This window comes from Clinocottus analis, unplaced genomic scaffold, assembly GCF_023055335.1.
Source record: "Clinocottus analis isolate CAN_PGR_092001 unplaced genomic scaffold, fCliAna1.0.p SCAF_18, whole genome shotgun sequence".
Lineage (NCBI taxonomy): Eukaryota > Metazoa > Chordata > Actinopteri > Perciformes > Cottidae > Clinocottus > Clinocottus analis.
In genome coordinates, this window is record NW_027175909.1 from 15,172,039 (window position 1) to 15,197,408 (window position 25,370).

The 25,370-nt window shown below is 42.9% G+C and overlaps 2 protein-coding genes across 4 annotated transcripts; one reads left to right on the forward strand and one right to left on the reverse strand.

Annotated features, from left to right (window-relative positions):
• Positions 1–109: 109 nt before the first annotated feature.
• On the forward strand, positions 110–14,333 carry avl9 (AVL9 homolog (S. cerevisiase)). Its single transcript, XM_068581327.1, has 16 exons — positions 110–267; positions 1,644–1,764; positions 4,768–4,853; positions 5,239–5,310; positions 5,547–5,636; positions 5,716–5,782; positions 6,496–6,536; positions 6,623–6,661; positions 6,754–6,823; positions 7,491–7,975; positions 8,608–8,742; positions 8,821–9,040; positions 9,691–9,808; positions 9,947–10,000; positions 12,031–12,119; positions 12,487–14,333. Exons 1-16 carry the CDS (start codon positions 133–135, stop codon positions 12,612–12,614), a joined length of 1,950 nt encoding a protein of 649 aa, XP_068437428.1. The 5' UTR covers positions 110–132; the 3' UTR covers positions 12,615–14,333.
• Positions 14,334–15,112: 779 nt separating this feature from the next.
• Positions 15,113–24,571, reverse strand: kbtbd2 (kelch repeat and BTB (POZ) domain containing 2). 3 transcript variants are annotated; one of them, XM_068581332.1, is made up of 5 exons: positions 24,424–24,571; positions 22,656–22,754; positions 21,988–22,565; positions 19,600–19,765; positions 15,113–18,792 (listed from the first exon to the last, which is right to left on the reverse strand). In XM_068581332.1, exons 3-5 carry the CDS (start codon positions 22,158–22,160, stop codon positions 17,233–17,235), a joined length of 1,899 nt encoding a protein of 632 aa, XP_068437433.1. In that variant the 5' UTR covers positions 22,161–22,565; positions 22,656–22,754; positions 24,424–24,571; the 3' UTR covers positions 15,113–17,232. The 3 variants fall into 3 exon arrangements, with proteins under 3 accessions (XP_068437433.1, XP_068437434.1, XP_068437432.1); XM_068581333.1 differs by lacking the exon at positions 22,656–22,754 and having other exon boundaries at positions 21,988–22,561; XM_068581331.1 differs by lacking the exon at positions 22,656–22,754.
• Positions 24,572–25,370: the final 799 nt, after the last annotated feature.

The following is a 25,370-nucleotide window of genomic DNA, read 5'->3' on the forward strand; positions in this document are numbered from 1 at the left end:
GTGGTTTGTGTTCGTTGCTCCCAGTCCGCGGAACCAGCAGTGTGTCTTTGTGTGTGGGCGCGCGCGTGTGTTTGTGTGTGTGTTTGTGGAGTCGGAGGAAGGGGGGGGGGGAATAATCAGTTTTTGTCTGCTATGTTTACATCCGACCCCCGAGGTAAAACATCCGGGGGGGAGGAGGAGGGAATGGAGCCTCACGGCAGGGACGAGCCGAAGGGACCCGTGCTGCACATCGTGGTGGTTGGATTCCACCATAAAAAGGGCTGTCAGGTACGCGCACCGCCGCTCCCTCGCAGCCCCACTAGACTCCACATAAAGACACACATTTCCGCACTTGGCTGCGTGGTCAGGCTCCTCTTGGCCGCGATGGCAATGAGTCACATCTCAAAGAGAGGCAGACAGACACGGGTTGTTTTAACAATCAGCTGTTCGCTCCGGGCTCCCAGGGGTTATGTAACATGTGCTCTGCTGCCAGTTTGGGTATATTTCCAGTTCAGTGTGTTTTAACTGCAAGCAGCTCTCTCTCTCTCCCTCTGTGTGTGTGTGTGTGTGTGTGTGTGTGTGTGTGTGTGTGTGTGTGTGTGTGTGTGTGTGTGTGTGTGTGTTTTCTTTTCTTGCAGGCTGCAGCTCGTTGTCTATTATTTATTTTCCCTCTTTGTTATTAATCTTTAAAAAGACAAAGAGCGAGTTGTTTGATTTAGTACCCGGATATCAACACTGTGAAGATGTTTCATTATTCTCCTCTGTGGGATTTAAAAGCTTTACTCAATTGTCATCTCTTGCAAAAGAGACGTTGATTACAAGTGAAACAGATGAAGCTAAAATACATAACATTTGCCATTAAAATCTCTTTAATTCCTATATCAATACCAAAGAAAAATGTTCCCACATTGCAGTTTCTCCAAAGCAAAGATTTGCCATTGATCTCATGTTCTTGGGTGGAAAACAGTCTCTTTTTTTTCTTCTTTCTTACTGTTTTCTGACTCAACCGAGAAGTAAAATGAGGAGAAAGCGTCTTTATGATTCTGCAGCATCATTTATTTGTCATCTAAAATGTTGTCGAAGCTTTTAGGAGCAGGAAAGACGAGTTTTAACCATTTCAATGCCGCTACGATTAAGGCTGGCTATGAACTTAAAGTGTGGCTTCAACTTGATTAAATAAAACTTTATTTGTCACCTGAAAGAACAGAGACAGACACTCTGAGTCTACAACAGCTTTAATCACAGCGAACCTGTTTTTTCACATGTAAAACCAGCTCTTCGTCATCACTTCCTCTAATCATCGCCTCCTCCTCTTCTTCAAAACGTTGTGTGCCGGCCTTTGGAAGCAGCCGCTGCTCGAGGGGAAAGATAAAGATAGTTTTTTAATTCTGTTCCGAGGTGAGCCTCATTGTTTCGTGCACCGAGCCGATGGACGAGGTCATCCGATCGGGGTCGGCCGCCTCCTGCCGGGTATCACGTTTGGGTTCTTTGGCTCTTTCGCTCGTCTTCTTTTATTTCACCTGCCGCCCGTCTGGCTCGATGCTTTCAGATCAATTTACTGCAGCGAAAGTACCGTGAAAACACGACAAGCTTCAGCGCTCACGAACCTTCCACAAGAGTTAAACACGCTGACTTCCTGTCTCCTCCTCCCTCTCGACCTTCAGGTGGAGTTCTCGTACCCGCCGTTGATGCCCGATGAAGGTCATGACAGCAACCTGCTGCCGGAGGAGTGGAAGTACCTCCCCTTCCTGGCGCTTCCCGACGGAGCGCACAACTACCAGGAAGGTACGTCACGCGACAGCGATGATGATGATGATGATGATGCGTTTCATGTCAGAGACAGACTTATTGGCCATGTGTGTCTGCACATACATGCAGTTTGACTCCAGTTTGTAGTTGTATACATACACAAAATACAATAAACAAGATGAATATAGATGGAAATACATCTGGCTGCTCATTGATTAGGATAAGAAACAAACAATGTGCATTATTCATTTAAAGATCAGAGATGTAGAGATTCTAGCACCCAAAAAAAGTTGTTTTTATTTAGTGATTTGTTTAAAAAAATAAAACATTTTTTTACTGGTAATATCTTTATGCAATTTCAGTTTTTAATTTGGCTTCTGAGAAATACAAACTCACCAAATGTATTCATATTAAAAAAAGAGCATTTTTATTTATTATTCTTGACATCACTGAGAATTGAGAAATACTAAAAAACAAACATTTTTTGCCTTTGTACGTTTACATTTTGGCAGTTTATGACACTTTTTCAAATATAAAAACACACAAACACTTAACTCTGTTAAAGTTTTCTGTATTTCCTTTTTGTAAACTGAATGTTTAGTGTTTTTTCTTTTTGGCCGTCCAAAACAGTCTGAAAACAAAACGAGCAACGAGAACACGTCGACTTGGTGTTTTGGAACTTTTGAAAATTACAGTTAGTTGCAGCTTTATTTGCGTCTTCACTACAAATAACAGTTATTTTCTGTCTTATCCTTCATTTATATTCAATTTGTTGTCTTTTTAATAGAAAATCAACTCTGTTTTCTCCATATTTCTCTGGTTCACCTTGTGATTTAAAGAGACTTGGGCGAGTTGTTCTACAGTGATTAGGCTTCTGATGAACGTTTCTAACGCGTTAATCTGTGAGTTGAACTGGACTTCCTGTCTTTGTGAGGAACCCTTTCTATACAGAGAACATGTTTATTCCACTTCAAGTCCGTTAGGACATTGTTTTAAAGGTGTGGAAAGTTGTTTTCTTAGAAAAACCAACACTGAGAACAAGACTTCCTGGATTCTTGTCTTTGTGAGGAACGTATAGATATTTTCTTTTAAAGGCGCAGTACGTGTTTATTTTGGAAAACCGACTCTGCATCCAGGCTGTGAAGGGCGAGCAGCGCTCTGCAGCGAGTGTGTCGTGACTGCCGTGTCATGTGACCTCCCCCGTGGTTCACCGCCGCTCCTCGTGCTGACCGGCGACGGCGAACTGGAGGAACTGAGCCGATTAAACCGACGCCTGAAACTAAACGTTCCCAGAGCAGCGAGAGAGAAAGAAAGAAAGAGAGAGAGAGAGAGAGAGAGACACATTCGCCTCGCAGACATTTCTCTCAGTCTTCGATCCCCGTCAGCTGATTAAAATGTGATAATAAAACAAGGAGAAGAAGAAGCCGGCGGTGATGTGAGCGGCTGCCTCTGCACTGCGGCTCATGAGGATGTAACGAGGTGCCGGTGGCAGAGTCATCACACGAGAACTACACGCCTTTGGAAATGCATGACAACATATATACATATATATATATATATATATATATATATATATATATATATATATATATATATATATATATATATATATTGCTGTTAAAGGGGTCTTGAGGCTGGGAGGTGATGTCATAGTTTCTGTTATTGAGCAGTAAAATCTTTATTATTCCTCACTTGGATTTAAGGCCTTAAACAACATTCGGCTCAAAAGGTTTCAGATTCATTTGCAGTTTTATTTTCACTTCATTAGAACATTTCTTCCGTTTTTTTGTTCTTGTCTTTGTGTTTTTGAAGGTCTCTGAACACCCAGCTGTGTTCATGAGCTCAAGTTTCTAGGAAATAAAAGAATTAAATTACATTTTTTTTAATTTATTGCAGCAAAAAAGGCAAAGGTTTCAAATGTCCAGATGTCTTTAAACGCACCAAAATGGATCCGGTTGGAAGGCAAACAAGTGGACGAGGGCTGCGAAAACCAATAATATTCAGTTTAAGTTGATTTAAAACAAGCTGAGACGTTAAAATATGGAATGTAATATTTTATCTGCTGGTTTATCTGCTCAAAAAACAGTTTAAATATTTAATCATCTGAATAGTTGCAGGTTAATTTCCCCGAATTTAGTTTATTTACATAAACTTTATACTCTCTTGTGTAAACTGTCGGGTGGTTTAATTTATGAAACCAATGTGTCGTGGAACATAAAGTACAAGTACCTCACATGTTTTGTGCGACACTAAATGCACATAATTACATCCTGGTTGCATTTAATGGCCGAAACACGCAGAGAAACTCCATTTTTCTTTAGTTCTCTAACTAATGAGCGTGTCATCTTTGGCCGGTTTATCCAGTTTGGCAGCAAAGAGTAAAACTGCCTTCTGTACCTTCCCTCCTCCATAAGCGTCCTCCTCTGCAGGAGCTGCAGCTTCTTCTGCAGAAGTGGAAATCCTGCATGGAAGCACATAAAACACATTACTCTGCAGAAATCTCCCTCAATGCAGCGTTTGAACCGTAGACACGCCCACTTATGGAGACGAATACTGATCCTGATGCATGCAAAATATCTTTTTTTTAAAGTAGTAGAACAGCTTCTAAGTCCTGTGGCTGACTATCCTCCTCTGTGCAAAGCATTGTGGGTCAGAATAAGGTATTACTGGCGTACTGCGTTTGGCTCACTAGATGTGTCTTCCGGTGTACTGAGGTGTGTATTAGTACTGTGACGAAGGAGAATCAAAGGAAAAGCTGTTTCATAGACGGAGCGACTCGACGTGCTTTCACCAGGGCCGTAAAAATATATTAGACTGAGAGAAAACATTGAAATGAGATTTAAAAGACAACAAAAACAAAGTGAGAACAAGCAGAGGAGTAATGAAATAAAAGTATCCGCCCGGTCTGCAGACAATGAAGGACTGTGATGTGAGAGTGAGGCCTTCAGATGGATTAGAGAGATTAACCGTGCAAGATGTTTATTAACGTGATGTTTATTAACGTGATGTTTATTAACGTGATCCACCTCTGTGTTGCAGACACGGTGTATTTCCACCTGCCGCCCCTCAATGAAGACATGAAGTGCGTCTACGGAGTTTCCTGTTATCGCCAAATAGAAGCAAAGGTCAGGCGTGTCTTCAGTTCTGTACAGAGACTCATAACTGAGTCTAATAACTGAGTTTTAATAACTGAGAACACACGTGGTAATTAGTTAATTAGTGAAGGAAAGTCATGAATAATTAGAAAGTTCAAACTTTCCAAAGCAGCAGAGTTCAAAGTAGATATGCGTGCAAATATATGACTTATATTGTTATGTACAGATCATTTTTTATCTATATGTATATATATTTTTCTTTATATATATATATATATATATATATATATATATATATATATATATATATATATATATATATATATATATAATTTTCTTATTTAAAATTTTTGATTTTTTTTAAAAATATTTTTATTTTTCTTGTGTATATTTTAATGTTTTTATTTGTCTTCAGGCCCTGAAGGTGCGACAGGCCGACGTCACCAGGGAGACGGTGCAGAAGAGCGTCTGCGTCCTCAGCCGAGTGGTGAGTCGCTCCAGATCGTCATCACTTTGAGAGAGAAGTACATTTTGTATACTAGTACATCATTAAAACTACGAGCCACAAGTTTCCCCCGTGTCAATAAATATCTCCTCATCATTTGACTTGATGCAAACATCCGGAACAGACTTAAACCATGACAATAAATCTTCTGGTTAATAATTGAGAAAGTTTCCCCACTTTGTATTTCTTTTCATGAAAACGTTTGTTTGTGGCTGCAGCCTCTGTTCGGTCTGCTGCAAGCCAAGCTGCAGCTCATCACTCACGCCTACTTCGAGGAGAAGGACTTCTCGCAGATCTCCATTTTAAAGGTGAGAATATATATATCTATATCTATATATTTATATATATCTATATATCTCTATCTTAATTTCCTGTTTCCTCCCGCAGGAGCTGTACGACCACATGAACGGCTCTCTGAGGGGCTCGGCTCTGGAGGGATCACAGATGTATCTCGGTGGGTGAAGCTCGCTGCATGTGACGCGAATAAAGATCTTTTCTTTTACTGTTTTATTGGTTTATGTGCATGCAGACTGTTGCAGGTGCTGCCGCCTGTTTTATTATCTTTTTCACCACTTTTTTGTCTTTGTTTTTCACCAAAATGCATCACAGGAAGTCATTTCTGCTTTGCAGGATTATTTTATTCTTTTATTTACACTGCGGTGGTATTTTCATCTGACATATTTCTAAATAAACACATACATTTGTGTTTTTATATTGCAGCATTATCTTCGTACTTTACATTTTAAATAGTCCTCCAATAGCAATGAAGCAGAATCAATAAATAAAATGGGACGGAAAAAAATAATTAAATCAATAAATCAAAAAGTAAAGAAATTCAATAAAAATCCCCCATAAAATCTTGATAGAAATAAATTATGAGTGGAGTATTAAAAAAAATACAAAAAGAATATTCCAAATAAATACTGCAACAATACAATATTACTGTGATTTTTGTTTACAGGTTATTAATAATGTACTTTGACACTAGTTTGTTTATTGTTGACTTTCATGCATTTTAAAAAACAGAGTTGTACACATTTCATAATTATTTATTTTTCATAACCAAACCCTGTCTCTTTCATAAGAAGATCTTCCTTTTATTGCATAAATACTCAATAAACAACTATATGTGTTTATGAGCCGATCTTCTTGTTTTCTTCCCTTCAGGTTTGTCGCCGAGGGATTTAATTCTGCACTTTCGACACAAGGTAGAGAATCACACACCGACGTGAATGTCTGTTTGTTTGTTTGTATGTTTGTTGTGAAGTAATATTTTAATATTTTACCTCCGCAGGTCCTCATCCTCTTCAAGCTCATTCTGCTGGAGAAGAAGGTACAATTACAAACGCATGTTTTCTAGCAAGTCACAATTCTTTTGGGGGAAAAAACACAAAGTTACGTTGTTGTTGTTGTTGTTGTTTGCAGGTCCTCTTCTACGTGTCTCCTGTCAACAGACTGGTCGGCGCTCTGATGACGGTGTTATCGCTGTTTCCAGGTCAGCAACTCTAAAAGATCCTCTTGCACCTTGAATTAGACCTTTTGTGTTTCTGGTGTAAAAAATGTAAAAACTGGAGGAAAAACACACAAAACAACCTCAAGCATTTACGTGTCATTGTGAGGTCAGAAGGTATAAATACACATAAATAGATGGAAATGTATTTAAGAAACTACTACAATAACACAAGCACAACACTCGTGTTGTAAGTAGCTCTTTGTCAATCAGTTTTGTTGTTTTTGTTGCATGTTTGTCTGCCGTAAGAAAAATGTTTCCTGCTTTGAGATACCGTGCTTTTATTTTGAAGGCGAAAAAACAGAGTTCAAATGGAAGTCACAGTTTTTAACGGCCAGAAGTTGTTTTTTGTAATGAATAAAACACTTTTAAAAAGTGCAAGACCATCTGTCAGAGGGGATCGCTGCACATGTCTTTCATTTCTTATGATCAGTGATTAGTTTTTGACTTTTATTTAACCAGGTCAAATCAATTGAGAGCCAATTCTCATTTACAAAGACGATCTGGCAGCAAGTAAAAGGATGAATGTCTTATTTCTCCTTTAAACGTCTCGCTGGAAATTTAACCTTCAACATGTTAAACATGGAAAAAGCAGAAAGCTAAAGACGGGACGAGTCGTGATGAAGTGAAATAAAATAAAATGTCCGTGCAGGAATGATCGAGCACGGCCTGGCGGACTCGTCCCACTACCGGCCGAAGAGCAGCGTGTCGGAGGACCTGACTCTGGTGGAGAGCGTCTCCGGGGCCGAGGAGTTCGTCTCCGTGTCCGTCACCGACATCGCCAACAGCGAGCTGGAGGCCGCCGCCGCCGCCGGGTCGGAGCCTCCGTCCAGCGCGGAGTCGGACAACCACCTCCTCAAGCCGCCGTCGCGCAGCTCTCCGGAGTCCTCGGAGAGCGAGTGGGAGACGCTGGACCCCAGCGTGCTGGACGAGGGTCCCAAAGAGGTGGAGGACGGCGGCGGCGGCGGCGTGGAGGCCAGCGAGACGGAGCCGCTGCTGGACGCCTTCGACTCAAAGCCGGGGACGCCCATCACGGTGCAGCCGCAGGCCGCCGGCGGGCAGGGGGGGCTCGTCCAGGGTCTGGTGTCCGGGCTGGAGGAGGACCGGTACGGCCTGCCGCTGCCCGTCTTCACCAAGGTAACGAGCCCGTTGCAGGGCGCCGTTTCTTTTTTAAATGTTTTGTCCCAACTTTATTTTGCAAAGTCAGGATTTTCACCTTTTCAGAGTTGAATATCTTAAGAGTTAGAAATGCTGGAGCCATGAAATTGACTAAATAAACCCACATGAAACAGATATTATATAATATCAGGGTTCTTACGGTCATGGAAAACCTGGAAAAGCCCTGGAAGTTTGGAAAAACCATTATTTCCATGCCTGGAAAGTCCTTGAAAAAACTAAAACCCCCAAAGTGTAGTAAAAGTCCTGTAAATGTGATTAAAAGTCATGTAAAATTGGTTTAAAGTCATGGAAACCCATTGGTCAACATGTTTATGAACCCTGTAAATACACAGACAACATGGAGGGACTTTGTAACTTGTAAAACAAGTTAAAATAAAATCCATTAAACTCACATTTCAAATGTCAGATGGCTCCTCCCACTTTCGTAGATCATAAAAGATCAACATCCGTTCATAAAAAGAGTTATAAAATCCTGCCGACAGCTCATCAAACGCCCCGCGCGTGTTTTTTTGCGTCTCCAGTCGGATCTCCTTAACACCACGTGACCTTTTTAAACCGCCACGTGACCTTTGCCCCCCTTTCGTTGCCAGGGTTACCTGTGCCTGCCCTACATGGCGCTGCAGCAGCACCACCTGCTGTCGGACGTGACGGTGCGCGGCTTCGTGGCCGGAGCGACCAACATCCTGTTCCGCCAGCAGAGGCACCTCAGCGACGCCGTGGTGGAGGTTCAGCCATTTCATTTAAAACGGTTTTAACAGTAAAAGTGAGAAACTCCGGACGCTAAACAATGTTTTTCCTCGCAGGTGGAAGAAGCCGGCGTCCTGGTCCAGGACCCCGAGCTGCGCAAGACGCTCAGCCTGACCACGGCCGACCTGCGCTTCGCCGACTACCTGCTGAAGCACGTGATGGAGAACCGGGACGACGTCTTCCTGGACGGGACGGGCTGGGAGGGCGGAGACGAGTGGATCAGAGCGCAGTTCACGCTTTACCTCCACTCGCTGCTGTCCTCCGCGCTGCAGCAAGGTGGGCCACGGAGCTAGCCGTTAGCATGTTGCTGTTTCTAAAGGCTAAATTGTGTTGAATAGTTTTGGCTTCATCTCATTGACGTTATTTCACTTTTGCAACTGCTGGAGTCTCATATTCTAGCTGTTAATTGTTTTAAGTGTCGTTTTTAAGCTCTTGTATATTTAATCATGTTTATCGTAGCAATACGATTATCAGTGTTGCGCAATACCGTTACAGCTTTTATATTGTGTGCCTTTAAAAAAAAAAAAAAAAGTGATTGTAATTCTTTGTGAGGAGAACTATACACACTATTGACTACACAGACGCACATACACACTATTCACTACTACACATACTCACACACACATTCACACACACACACACACACATTCATAAACATATTCATTCACACATGCACACACAGTCACACACACAGTCACACACACATTCACACATGCACACATACATTCACACATATATTCATACACACAGTCACACACACATTGATACGCACACACACACACACATTGATACAATATATAGAACAACTGTCTGTTATCTGCCTATGACAGTAAAACATCTTGAATCTTGAATAACTGGATCTTCTGTACTTCTATAAAAGCTCGAGGCTCTTTTAGAGAAAGTGACTCTCAGTCTGTCGGTTTCAGACAACGAGCGGCTGCTCGCCGACTACGGCGTTTCCTTCGTGGCGGCCTGGAAGATCACCCACAACTACCGGGTGTGGTTCAGCAACAAGCACCCGGCCATGGCCGCCATCACGCCGGGGTGGGTGCAGAAACTACTTTCACAGCCGATGTTGTGACATTTGTTGTTATTGAGAATAATCTCTGTGTTGACTGTTCACATTTATTACAATAATCACGTTTTGAGTCAAACTCACTGGATGAATTTCTCTTTGTGCAGACACCCGTTCCAGGGCCAGTACAGCGTCGCTGACGTGAAACTACGACTCTCGCAGTGAGTACTCCTTCTCCTCCTGAATGAATGAATGAATACTGCCACTTCAGAGACGCGGAGGATCAGAAACAACATGCCAAACGTAAATAAACACAGTGTTTGTCTTTGGCAAACCTCTGCGGGTCACGTGAGTATTTTTCTGTGGCTCAGTAAAAGATGTGCTGCGCTGCCCTCTGGTGGAGACAGGAGGTCACTGCAAAGACATTTCACTGGTTGAAGCAGTAAAACAATGTTTATTTCAGTGTAAAGATCTACTTAAACCTCCTTTATCAAGTCATTTAAGAACATTTCAGCTGTGCTTTTACTTTGAAGGAGACATTATGCATGTAAAAACACTTTTTTACGACTTTAGAATATCAACAATCTGCTCACAAAGTGTTGATTTAAGACCAATAATTAGATTTTGTCCTCCCTACTTTCTGTTAATTGGAGGCATTACTCCAAAATAAAAGACTGGAAGAAAATAAGGGGTGAAAACTTAAAGAATATATTAGTAACAATATTTTTTTAGGAATTATAAGCAGTAAAGAAAACATAATTTTGAGATTAATTTAAAGGGACAGTGCATGGGATCCAACCTAAGTGCTGCACGCTGTACCTTTTTTAAGTCACTTAAATATATTTTTCAAGTCTCTTAAAGTTTACTGTTTGGCTAAAACTTTATTATTATGATTAATCGGACTATTATTGTATATATTGGGTTTTGTATCAGCTGAACTAATTCAGTATAAACGAGTTGCATAAAAAACAACAAAAAAAACAGTTTAAGACTTTCTTCAGCTTCAGTTTTGGTCCAGGGAGTGTGGATGAAAGGGGACTCGGACCACAGCTGGAGGGCCCCGCTTCTAGTGTTACCTGTAACACACACACACACACACACACACACACACACACACACACACACACACACACACACACACAGAGAGGCTCACTTTACCGTCGGGTGTTTGGTGCCGTTGGGCGCCGTGAACTTTGTCTTCAATCCTCAGTAAACAAACAAAAGCTGCATGGACGAATAAAAATCATTTTTGAGGGGTTTGGCTTAGTTTATTTGTGCCAACATTTAATTATTTAAAATATTCTGTCATAAAATATTACAAACAAGCCATAAAGTGATCCAGAAAATGACACAAACACTTTTGATTTTATTAAAGATCCAAGCTGAGATAATTCAGTTACCAATTTATTAAAATCTACAATTAACTGTTTCAATATATTTACATATTATGTAATAATAGTTTCATTATATGAGTTGAACAGGATTTGATTAACTCATTAAAACCTTTTACTTATTCATGAGATTGAAACCGGATTACATGACATCAATTATTTAAGATATTGAAGAATTATAATGTACTTAATTATATTTATCAAGGAATGAAGGACAGATGGAGGAAAAGGATAGAAACTGAGGGAGGGGAAAAAGACAGAAAGGAAGAACAGGAGGATAAGGATGAGGAATGGAGGGAAGAAGTAAGGAGGAAAAGAAAGAAATATGGAAAGGAAGGGAGGAAAGAAGGACAGAAGGTAAAGGATGTGAAGGGGAGGAAAGGAAAGAAGGAAATGATGGAAGGAAAAAGAAAGAAAGGACTGTTTAACATGTGAAATGATTGAAGCTGACTCGTTACTTTATTCTCTCGCCTCCGACTGTCCGGATTAAATAATTTGGCTCGTGAGGAGGTTCTGGAGCAGCTGCTGACGTTTAACCTCACTGCTGAGAGATTCCTGCTGAATGTCAACGCAGGGGCTGTTGAGGGGTGTGTGTGTGTGTGTGTGTGTGTGTGTGTGTGTGTGTGTGTGTGTGTGTGTGTGTGGGGGGGGGGGGGGGGGGGGGGTGTTTGAGATGAAGCCAAATTTAGCCGCGTGTTTGTTGTGAAACGCGGCCCTCGCTCGTTTCCGCTCTCGGGTTCAGCTCCGATCACCTGACGCAACACCTGCTGCTCAGCTTCTTACTGTGACATAATAATCTTCTTCTTCTTCTTCTTCTTCTTCTTCTTCTTCTTCTTCTTCTTCTTCCTCCTCCTCTGCAGCTCGGTGCAGAACAGCGAGAGGGGGAAGAAGATCGGAAACGCCATGATGACCACCAGTCGCAGTGTGGTGCAGACGGGGAAGGCAGTGGGTGAGGAAAAAACAAATAAAAAGTTTCACGTTATTCAAGATGGCGCCCAACGAACTCTGGTTCTTCAGAGTGAAGCCAAAGCGGAAGTGTCTTAAAACTTGCATTCTCTCTCCTGACCACCAGGGGGCGACTCCTCTGGTTGTATAGAAGTCTATATAAATGACTCTACTTCTCTCTTGATGTTTTCCCTCAGTAAACATGAGTTTATGTCTCGATCTCTAGTTTAAAGTCTTCTTCTATACAGCCTGATGTTCATTTAGTAAATTATGGTCATTTAGAGTCAAACAGACGAGCTTTAAGACACTTTCTCATCGGCTTCACTCCAAAGAAACCGGAGGTAAAACTAACATTTATCTGCTGTTCTCAGGTCAGTCCGTGGGCGGAGCGCTGACCAGCGCTAAGTCGGCCATGTCCTCCTGGTTCTCCACGCTGGCGCCGCCGGTGGCGGTGGCCGCCGCCGAGCATCCGGAGCCGGCAGCGGAGGTCCAGCCCTGAAAAAACAAAACCCTACGAAACCCACCCAGACTCTGCCCCCTTGTGGCCGCTGTGAGGCCCCGCAGGGCTCAGTGGACTTGAGAGAAGCTTTGATGGAGGAGGAAGAAGATGAAAAACTGTCCGGTCCAGATCCACTGTGAGGCGGAGAGGCGGCCCGCCGGCGCGTTTTACTTTTGATCAAAAACCTGAGAAACTGTCAGCGAGCTCAACGCGTCCGTTTCTGCATTTCGCTGGATGCTTCTTCCTGTGAGACGCTCAAGACGACGGCGGTTTTCTTCTTCTCTCTTTTTTTTTTTGCAGTGTTCGACTCTTTTTGCTGCATATTTCTAGATTTTGTCTATTTTGCTGAGAGATGAAAATCAAAAAAAACTTTATCGGTGTTGCAGGGGAAAAAAAAGCATGAGCTGTGGCACCTTTTACATTTTTTTATTTTTTTTTTGCTCGTGTTCGGTGGCGTCTCGGTATGTAATCACACGGTGGTTGTCGTGGTAACTGCATGAATTCCTGCGTTAAACCCCCCAAAAAATATTTAGTTTCAATCCTGATTCATTTGCGGATTATTTTGAATGATTATTAGTTTTTAAATGTCAGAAAACTTTTAAAAAATGTCCCGATTTGGCTGCTAAATTGACAAAACTTTTACAAAATATATTATTAAAAGATATTGTTGGCTAAATAATCTGAATTAAGAGTAAAATTAGAGATAAAAAGCTTTATACTTTTCCTTTAACAATAAAAAAACATTTCAGCTGACAAGCTACGCTAACGCTAGCAACCTTAGCTATTAGCTGTTATTTAAGTGTTTCACATAATGAGACATTACATTATACAATTATTTATGAAAAAATACATAAAACTTTATATTTCTATTTACACTTTAAAAAAAAAAAATTTGACAGTTTTATTTTATTGATGTATTCAGTTATGTTTATTACTTTGAGGACAGTTTCCCGTCTTCAGAATACTCTTTTTGATGATAAGATATTCATTTAAAGATGTTAAAAACATAAAGAAAAAGCAGTTTTTATTTACTATTGGCATTTTTCTATATAAATAAATAAATTTCCAAGAACTCAAAAATGTAGCTACAGCTCCGTTACCTTTACGCCAACGCAGGTACACAAACATGAGCGCCGTTACTTCAACGACCCCGACGAACGCCACGAGAAACCTCCCGTCACCATGAAGGAACCTGCAGGGCGGTTGGACCGGCTGCTGGTCGCCCTCACCGGGCCTTTTTATACCGTATGTTTAGGTAAAGTATATTCAGTGTATCTGAGAGTAGTTTGAAGTCAGGTAACTTATTTATTTGTGCATAAACTCACAGCTATCCATGTTTTTTCATGACCCACACTGGAAAAAAAGCTGCCGTTCTCTTCCTGTGAGTCTTTATCTGGTGCAACTGTACTTTGCGAGGTTCCTGCAGGATCTCTCCCCTCCAGCTTCAGAGTATTCAGCAGCAGTGAGCATGCTCAGTCCGGTTCTACGTCCCGCTGTCTTTAAACTCTTTTAATCTTTTTCTTTCTTATTCTTTTGGCTTTTGGGGGTTCTTGGTACTTTTAAACCTTTGGCTATTTTGGATTTTTTCTTTTCTTTTTTGGGGTGTTCGTCCTCTGATATATTTTCATTTTGTATTTAACAGATATGAATGTATTGTGAGTTTAAATTCACACTATTTTCCTGACAAGATGCTTTTACTGTATTTGAGAGGAAGTGATACTATACTATATTACTGTATTAAAAAGATTAAAAAAATATAATCTGCATACTTTTATTTTTAGGTGATATTTTTTCTTTCATCGCTCGGGGCCTGAATGTGTCTGAGAAAAGAAAATGTAGGTCAGCCAAACAAAGTGTTTGCAAAAGAGGGTTGTTGTTGTTGTTGTTGTGGTTTTTCCACATGGCCGCACAGAAATGCACCCACGCTCTGCAGCATCGTGCTAAACGGGTTTATTTCAATAATTCATCCGCTGATTTAGTGGCTTTATAGCTTTAAATTCACCCTGCAAAAGTAAATAATATTCATGTTGAATTTGTTTTAAGAATTTTAAAAGATATTTTGTATTTTCTTTGACTATTTTCTGTCGGCGCATAAAAAAAAAAATCTTTTAAATGTTACTTAAAACAAGTCGTAATGCAATAAAATAGAAAAACATTGGTGACATTTTTGCAAAAATCTAATAACTTATTTATTCCTTTTTTGCAGAAATGTCACCATTTGTCATCGTGGTGAATTATTACGTTTGTAAATGATTTAAAAACGACTTCTAATGTCTGCCGCTGGTCTCTTGGACACCTGGCAGGTTACATTTTCCAGTATTATGTCAGATATTCAGTAACAATGTGACACTCTGCCAAGTAAAACCATTATTTATCTTTACATCACATCTAGCCAGACATTAAAACAACGTAAACATATAATTGCAACATAAAAAAAACAACACATTTTGTATTTTTTCAGTCCGAACAAAAAAGAAACCGTGAGTCAGTTTCAGGAACGTTTTTGGTATGTTTTTTAATAAATTAACGTTCATTCAAAATACAGTGCCAAAGGAATATGATGCAGCCAAACATGCTAGTAAGGTTTGTCATGAAGCACCTGTGCTCATGTTTTTAAAAAGGTAGGAGGAAGCCCCTCCCCCCTCCACCGCCGCCAGTGGCTGCAGGGACGCAGCGACAGCCGTGGGCCAGCCCTCCCCGCTCACAACCAATCAGCAGCAAGAATCCTCAAATATTCACTCAAATTAAATCTGATAGGAAAATGGATTTCTACCCACAATCACACTACAGTAAAGTTTGATATTAAATAAAATAAAAAATAAAAAAAAGACACTAATACAAAATAGACCTGGTTATTTCCCCCCACACTAAAACAGTTGTCCTTTTTTTTTTTAAACATATGAAAAATATATATATACATATATATATATATATTTCAGCAGCTTGGAAATGAAATATAAAATGCATGAGCCCGAAACCTAACTGAGAGTGGAGGTTGTTGTGTGTTTTGTAGAAGAAAAAAAAAAGTGAAAAAAAAAGGATTCGTGATCATGTGACGATGGATTTGAGGCGTAAACTGCTCGCTGTGTGGAAGACCGGCGCGCAAACGGACTGCAGGAGGCGCTATAGTGGAGTCGAGAGAGCGGTGAGGAGGAGGAGGAAGAGGAGGATGAGGAGGGAGGTGATGGGCGACCGGACCCGCAGTCGCCCTCTTTTAAACCCTCCCGACCCTCCAGAGAAACCACGGCCTCGTCTTCCTCTCGTCGTTTCTGAAGGAATCCCGTTCTCAAGTCTGTCGGATACTTTATCATCTTTGTGAAAAGAAAAAAAGAAAGATGGATCTGAAAAGTTGTTTTTTTTTTTGTTTGCTCATTTGTGGAGGAAGATAGTGAGACGGCGGATTCCTCATTGAGCTAAAACTGACTTTCTTTATCGGTTCATTACGAGAAAACCATCAAGCGCTGACGTTTAAAGACGCTGAAACCAGGAAAAATTAAGACATTTTAATATATTTATTACCCGTTTCTCTTCTTGCAGCTCTGCATTTATAATAATTTATCTCGCAGACGTTACAAACGACCTCCAGCTCCTTAAATTTACAATCAAACTGGAGCTTTTTTATTTTTCTGGGGGGACATTTTATAGACTTGAGAGATTTATTAATAATAAAATAAAAGTGATCATCGACGCAATTATCTTTAGTAGCGGTCAAAGACGTGTCGCAACAATCGGCAGAATTATTATTTTTTGGAGTTTAATTGTTATGGCGTGACAACGATCGAGATTAAAGATTCGTTATTGATGATTAAAGATTAATTATTGACGATTAAATCAGTAGTTTTGACAGTAATTCTTAGCACCGAGTCCACTTGCTGGTAAACTAGCGGGTGGAGTTTGTCACGCGATAACAACCGAACCGCCATCTTTAAAAAAAACCTTCCGAAGGCTGCGAGACAACATTTTAATATTGGACATTTTTCGTCAAGTTACAACTTTGAAGGGGGGGTCAATATAAACTCTCAAGGTCAATATTTATATATAAATATATATGGAAAAAAAAACAGAGCACTTTTCAAACAGGAGTGACGTTCTGACGCTGCCTTCCCGCCACAAAGGAGCAAGCCGATAACTTTCACACTCAAAACGAGAGCGATCAACACAATAAGCATTGTTTCCTTTATCAGTGGTGAGAGAAGAGGGGGAGAAAAGGGGGAGGGAGGAGGGAGGAGGGTTTTGGTACAGTTGCCATTGTCATTCCGAGAAGGTTTACCAGTTAAGTGCATCATCATCCTCATCATCACCTTTAGATCACATTGTAGAAACAGTATGACATTGTAATAATAATAATAATAATAATAATAATAATAAGATCGAACAGATGTCTCAAACCGGCAAAATAATACAAAAAAAAAAGTTTCAGATTACTATTTCTTTGAAGGGGGCATCTTTTAAATCGCACCAGGCTTATTTTTTCTTCTTCTTGGGCTTCAAGCCTCCCAAAAGTCCAGAGATCCCTCTCCAACATTTCTCATATTTTAGATCTTCCTCCTCCTCCTCCTCCTCTTCCTCCTCTAGATTCCCGGTTCAGTCAGCGGAGGGGAGGAGGGGGTTTCGAGCGCTATACGTGGGGGAGGGTCACCAGCTCCCCGTCCACCTCGAACTCCTCGGCGCCGTCGGGGGAGAAGAGGTACGTGGGCGGCTTCCAGGGAGACTCCTCCAGGCAGGACGGGTACAGCTTCCCCACCGCGCAGCGGAAGTCCTTCCCCAGGTCCCAGAGCACGCGCTCGGACACGGGCTGCCGCAGGTACCAGCGGTCCAGCTCGGCGTCGTACTGGTAGATGGCGTACTTGGCGCGCTCGTTCATGTGGGTCTCGCGCATGAAAATGCACAGCGAGTTGAGCAGCACCACCGCCCGCACGCACGGGTCCGAGTAGCGCTTGGCGGGGATGTTGGCGGCCTGGCGCCACTCGTTCTTGCCCACGTCGTAGATCTCCACCGTCACCGAGGAGCCGTCGATGGTGCTGGTGGGCAGGCGCACGCCCGAGTTGCTGACCACGTGGAGCCCGCCGATGTAGAAGATGAGGTCGCCGAAGGCGGCGGCCGAGGCGAAGCAGCGGCTGGTCTTGCGCATGGCCATCTCCACCCAGGTGTCGGCGCGCGGGAAGTAGCAGTACATCAGGTCGTGGGTCATCACGTAGATGCAGTCGTGCGCCGCCACCGACGTGCTCCAGTTCCAGGCGAAGGGCAGCGGGCTGGTCATGCTCCACTCGTCCTTCTCGCAGTCGTAGCGCTCCACCGTGCGCTTGTTCAGCTCGCCGCCCACGTTGTCGCCGCCGATGGCGTAGATGTAGCCCTCGCAGTGGACCAGCGAGGGCTTGATGCGGGCGCACAGCATCGGCGTCTTGGGCACCCAGGCGTTCTGCTGCGCGTCGAACCAGAAGAAGCTGTCCACCGAGCGGAAGACCGCCTGCAGCTTGCCGCTCTTGCCGTGGTTGCTGATGGAGTTCTTGAGGGGGATCTGCCCGCCGGCGATGAACACGTCGTTGTCCGGCGTCACCAGCGTGCCCACCTTCTGCAGGTCGCCCGGCGGGTTGCTGAGCTTGTACACCTTCTCCGCCTGCGGGCTGTAGCACACCACCGTGGTGGGCAGCGAGGCCGACATGACGTAGCCGTCGCCCTGCGTCTCCGACATGGCCTCCATGAAGATGAGCATCTCCTCCTTGGTCATGCCCAGCCGCGGCTTGAAGAACTTGGGCATGGACTTGTAGAGGCCCTGCACCACCACCGACTTGTCGTTGGGCGGCAGGCCCTGGAACCAGGCGCGCTGCGTCACCTCGGAGAGCGCGTCGATGCGGATCTGGCTGAGCACCGAGGAGAGGTGCTGCGAGCGCGACTCCATGTTGTACTCCAGCCACAGCATGGCCGCCTCGCGCACCGTCTCCTCCTTCTCCACGTTGAGGTTGTCGCTGCTCAGGACGTCGATCAGCAGCTCGTGGGACAGCTGCAGGAAGGCCTCCTGCCGGTACACCATGGGGAACTTGTGCTCCACCATGCGCTTGGAGCTCTGCTTCAGCTCGCTGCAGCTGAACAGGTCGCCGATGCTCAGCATGCGGACGCAGTTCTCGGCGTTGATCTTCTTCACCAGGTAGTCTCGGCACTGCAGCAAGACGTCCTCCACCTGGACGGAGCACGGAGGGGCGACAAACACACACACATGAGGGACACAACTAGTAGAAGTAAACACTTTATTTGTGTCGACTACTTTCTGTGTGAGATTGTTACTCAGTTAAGTTATTTATGGAGGAAAAAGAGTCAAAGATTTGCTGCTTCCAGCTCCTCAAATGGACCGTTAGCGATGCCACATCGAGCGCCATCAGAAGAACTAATCAATAAAAAGATAAATCGCTTTAATAATCGTTTAACTTGTAAAGAGCACTCGTTTACGTACAAGAATAATGAAGCAATGTTGATTATTTTCTTATTTAATTGACTTTTTTCTCCCTTCACAAAATCATCAAGGAGAACCGATAAGAGTATTGATAAGAAACCGATAAGGAGAATCAATAAAATCCTAACAATACCGTCCCGAAGACATGTATCTTTAGATAGAGTACAACTTAAAAACTAAAAATTTTGATTAAGACAAGTTTGAGACAATAAAAAAAAGGTTTCTTTACAAAAAACAAGGATTTAAAAAAGATGAAGCTGAAGTTACTTTATGCGTTATAAGTCTCGTAATACTCGACTAATTACTTCTTTAAAAACAGGTCATGAATATAAAGTAAACCGAATATATTTACAGTATAGAAACTGAATAGTCCGGACTATTTGAAGTGGAGGATTTCTACACATTCAGTATTTCCAGCAGCAGTTACAAGTTGAGGGATAAGATATATAGACGACGATGAGCGCGTTCGTGGGATTTCAGTGACGAGATTTAACCAAAACGCAGAGCGTGTAAACGAGCGGCGGCGGCGGCGCTGACCTGCAGGAAGCAGGCGGTCTCGTAGAGCGGCTCCACCGTGCTGTCGTTGATGGCCAGGTTGCCCGTGTAGGCGTAGGTGATGATGATCTGCAGCGTGGCCGGGTCCACGTTCCTCAGGTGGACGTGGGTCTGCTTGCTCTCGCTGAGGCCGCTCATGAACATCGCCCTGCGGGGGAAAGAGAACTAGGTCGTTATTGGATCTCACGCCGATCAGGATGACGACCACGAGGAGATAAAAGATCTCATCGGTTCACCTGCATGTTCACGTCTTGGAAGGATTTTATTGAACACCTGGTTTGCTTTTGTTTTACTTAAAAAGTGACAAATTCATGTAGTTACTCCAACAGAAGATATGAAACAAGTGTTTTTCTGAATGAAATAGTTTTACTAGTATAAAAGTATTTGTAGTTTCTGGTCAAAGACTTCATAATAAACCCACAACTGTTATTTGTGTGGATAGTATTAGTTTTGAGAGGCTAAAAAGCCCCGAATTTGTCATTTTTGCTTGAAAAATAAGTCAAACTGTCAATTATTCCAGCTTCAAATGTGATTTCTTTAAAAAGGAACATACATTTCTGCTTTTATCTTCCTTTAGAAACCATTTATCCTTTTAAATTCTTAAAGTATTCTTAGTCCTAAAGAGCAGCATTGAATTAAAACTTGTTTTATATTTGGAGCAGATGTCACAACTAACTTTAAAATCATCTTTTTATTGCTTTTATTTCATTCATCAAGTGATTTTTTAGTTTTCATTCACTGTACCGGTTTATAAGCGTTTGAATTTGAATCTAAGCGCGTCCGCTGTTTTATTTAAAGCAGCTATATTAAAAAAGTTATTAATATTGTAATACAATACGTCGTTCCTGTCTGACTGAGCTCCAGCCGGGTTTCCCTCCGCTCAGACTTCTACGTCCCTTTAGCCTCGACGAGCCGCCTGCACGTCTTCATTAATTTTGATGCCGTCGGCGCCTCTTTAACCTCTTCGGCTGCAGCGATCGCTCACGTTTATGCTTCTGCTGGGAAATGCACCAGCGTGGTTTAGATTTAGGGTTTTAAAACGGTGCTTTGGTGTTTAACGGTGCTGAAACATTTGGTCCATGGATCAATTTCTTAAATGACAGGCAATAAATTAATAATTTGAGTCCTTTAATAAGGAAGATTGTCACAAAACTGCTCATCATCATCACTATTTATGTTTAATATTACTTTAAGTTATTAAAATGGACTCACGGCCACACAATGCATTGGCTTTCCATTGGATATTTCATCAAAATATGTTTTTATTACGTATTTTAGTCGATGACAATAACTCACTTTAACTCCTTTCACAACACTTTGCCTGCAGAGCAGCGCTGCCCTCCTGTATGTGTGTTTTTTCGGAGTGTGTTCGACTGTGTGCTCCTCACAGCAGGGGCGAAACCTGCCAGGCAGCATTACGCAACCCTGCAGGCATACCCCTGCACCCCTCCCTCTTTTTCCCTCCCTCCATTTCCCACCAAGACCTACGTGACCAGACTTTCCCCTCCAAAACACAAGCACTCCCCCTTTTCCCCTGAAGCAAGGCGTGTGAAGAGAGGAAGGGTAAAAAAAAAGAAAAAAAAAAGGGGGAAGCAGTAGCAAATTTAGACGAAGTGCTGCGACACCTATGAACCCCGCAGGGGGAAAGAAGTGGGGGAGGAAATGCTTTGCATGTTCGCACCAGTTAACAAATGCGACGGCTAAACGGTGGGGAAGATCGCGGGTGCGTAGAGAGGATTTCGAGTTGTCGGGACCTTTTCTTGGAATGCGTGTGTGTGAGTGATCCGTGAGAAGAAAAGAAAGAAGAAAGAGAGAGGGAGGGAGTTGCACGGCGTGTTCAAATGCAGCATGAGCCTCCTGTCAAGTACAGATGGACTCTTCCCAGAGCCGAGGCTGCCGCTCCGTCATATTCACTGCAGTGCACACACACACACTTCATTATGCAATGTTGTGCGTAAGAACGAGGGGGCACAGAGGTGGAACTACGGGTTAAAGATTCATTCGGTTCAGTAGAAGCGTATCAAGAAACGGCATTTTTTTATTTATTTTCAAACTGGCGGCTTTCCAGGAAACGCCATCCCCTTGTTCTCCATCCTCCGAGCTCGGGGTGGATGACACTCGCGCTGCGACGCGGTGCATTATTCATCGTAACTGTAGGAGGCGAGCACTTACAGACATAACAACGACACAGCGACAGCGTACCTCCACCTCAGCGGAGACCGAGATGGGGGGGAAAACGCAAACAAACGCAGTGTGGTGCATTGTTCACTGAAACTGAAGGAGACAAATTAGAAAAGAGCACACTCAGCACTGGAAAAAAAAAAACCTGCAATCTCCCAGAGTAACTCCCGCCCCCCCCACGGCGCTCACCTGAAATAGGAGCTACAGGTGGCGAGGACCATCTTGTGACACGGGAACTCTGTGTCCTCCACCAGCAGCACGACGTCAGTCAGTAATTTCTGTTCGTAAAAGAACTTCAGCTGCTCCAGCAGGGAGACAGCGTAGTCCGTGTTGACCGGCCTGCGCTCACTGAGATCCGACATGGTTGCATCCCATGAATCGCGCCCCAGTTTTGAAAAGTCACACGGCCGGCAGAACCGGACTCACGGTGACCACGAGGGGAAAAAAATTGAATTCGGTGAGATGTGTAGGAGGAAAAACAGGAAGGGGGAGGGAAAAGGGGGGAGGGGGAGCTCTTCAACACCTCCACCGATTCCACGTGGAGGTGTTTAAACTCCTTTTTCAGAAAAAAGATTGGTCCGTTCCTTCTGCCGGGAGAGGAGTTGGACGATGAGACGGCTACCGAGTCCAGAGGAGCGGGTCCCGGGTGAGGAAGGGGCCGCTTCCCCTCGTAGAGGTGTCGTCCGAGGTCATGCAGCGAGGCACTGGGGACCGGCGGTAGAGCGAGAGAAGCCCAACTGTCGCAGCGCTGTTACATCAGCGCCTGTCTGGGGGGAAAAAAAGAGAAAGAAAAAGAGCAATGTTGAGTCTCAAAACACTACAGAATAAAATAACTAACCATTTTCAGTCCGATTTACTTTTGTTCTTGGGGGTGAGGGTCACGTCAGAGCAGCAAACATCCTCCTCATTTCCAGAAACAACAACGTCTGAATGCAACTGCCTCCGGGCTACAAGGTCTGCAACCAATAAGACAGCATCTGAATTAAACCCGTCCCACACGGTTAGTAGAAAGTAATAAGCGACTTTCAGCTAAATTCTGGTTTACATGCTACTGGATACTACGCTTAAGATGCCACAACCGGCGGTTTCCCCATCGACGCTTCAAACTAGAGCGCAATTTCACAAAAGCACGACGAGGCTGTCGCGGTCTTGGTCCCGATGGAGGTGTACGAGCTTCAGTCTTCTTTTGGGAAACGGGGCCCACGTCTTTCTGGGTGCCGTGTCACAACACTGCCCTCCAGGTGGATACTCTATACGCAGCTATTTACAACATGTACAACAGCCAATAAAATCATTACTGGAAGCAAAATTACAATCATGCATTTTCTTGTAACGCAGGTAAGAGAAAACATTGTCTTCAGAAAAGAGACGCATAATAAAAGCTAGTCAGTCGAGTAAAATTGTTTCGAGCAAGCAAAGACAAGCACACATCTTGCTTTTGGGTGTTAAGTCTAGAGCTCCACTGCTCACATCCTAAATTACATTGGCTTTTTGGCAAGTTACCACGACACAGAGCCATTAAGCCACTTTTGCCATCGATGCCTTCAAGCTGCCCGGCGTTAAGCCACACCGACAAGACCACTTCTGTCGGCTTTCCTCAAAGCACTGTGGGGGACAAAAGTATATATAAAATCACAAATAAATGTTAATCTGATCCAGCCATTGGTTCACAGTCAAGGTTGTGCGAGGGGGAACTTTACAACGGGCTCCACGCTGACTCAGATCTGGTGTCGTCTTTTCGCATTAACACTCCTACTGTTAACGCGCTTCCCGTGTCGGCTGTCAACGTGAGATTCTGAATATCTTCCATTTCTGTGACGTGAGCAAGACAGCGAGCGCGTCGGCATGTTTGTGTATTCATATCACTGCTGCATTCATGCATTAGATGTATGTTGCATTTTAACTACGTTCTAAAAGATCATCATACATTTGTGGCGTCTTTGTCCTATAAAAAACACGTATCTCTGAGAAGAAACAGTTATTGTGATGATGTTTTCTTTTTAAATAGTATTTTTAACTGAAGTAGTATTCAGTAAGTATCAGAATTCTCTCAACCCATAAAAAAGGCACAATTAATCCTTCAGTTTCTCCAAAATATTCATTGTCAACACATAAGGGAAAAAAGCTGCCTTCTGTAAAGTACAGTAAAAGTACCTCAATTTGTACTCAAGTGAAAGTACATTAAAAACACTTGTTATTGATGCCATTCACCAACAACATGTGCAGGCTTCAGGTAACGGCACATGCCAGTGGTCACGTGACACACACACACACACACACACACACACACACACACACACACACACACACACACACACACACACACACACACACAGTGACGTCACACCGAAGCTACGTCGGCTAGCTCTGTTAGCGTTAGCTTCCGGTAGCTGCACTGTTTATGCACACTAGCTGGCTGTTGGTAAGTCTGGCGTCTTCACACCGTCACCTGCCACCGGGAGACGGTTTCATAAAATGTCGTGAGGTACAGCCCTCGGCCTGAATGAATTTAGACAGCGGGTCATGCTTGCTAACAGACGCACAGCTAACAGGCGAAATAAACGCAAGCTAACTCGGAGACACTTTTCCCCCTCCCAAAGTTAATCGCGATCCACACGTCCTTACCTTGACTGCAGGCGGGATTCAAGCACGTAGAAGCGTCACGGCGGCTTTCCCCGTCGGCCTGAGAACTCCGCGAGCCGAGTTTGGACGTCAAACGGTTGCGTTGAAGCGCCGAGCAGAGGACGAGTTCTATGCGCATCGTAAGCGCCTGAAAAAGACCAGAGGCCATATGAGGATACTGCGCATGCGCCCGTAGCAGGCGGTCCGGCCCCGCGTTGAGAAAGGAAACAGCGACATCTGGCGGCGAGACGGATACACAACTGGACCAATGATTAAGATTACATTTAGCCACATTTATATATATATATATATATATATATATATATATATATATATATATATATATATATATATATATATATATATATATATATATTCTTTTGTATCATGTGCACCTGAATTTATCTATACTTCTCACTCAGTTAACTATTAACTATGTCAGATAGTATTATTTATTTATTTATATATATATATATATATATATATATATATATATATATATATATATATATATATATATATTTTTTTTTATATATATATATATATATATATATTAATCTAAATTATATATATATATATATAATTTATTTAAAAAAAATAAAATTAAATAACGTTCACTCTTTCTTTCCTTCTTTTTCTACAGTTTGGAGAGAAAAAATATATGTTTGTTTTTTTTTCAAATGAGCAAAACTATTGACCCAGATGTGTCACCATACATTGAAGCGTACTATTAAAGTACGTTATTTTTTTATGATGCAGTACACGTTTTTCTCTTTTCTCCATGCAGCCAATGCAGCCATGGTTGTTTTCTATCATTAGTGTTTTAAAGGGACACTATTAGCGCTCGGGCTCATTAGTCGCGTGCAGCAGGTGTTTCCTATTTGACTCATCAGCGGAGCGGCCTCGGCTCTTGTGAGCAGAATCACGTGGACCCGAGAGAGAAGACGCGT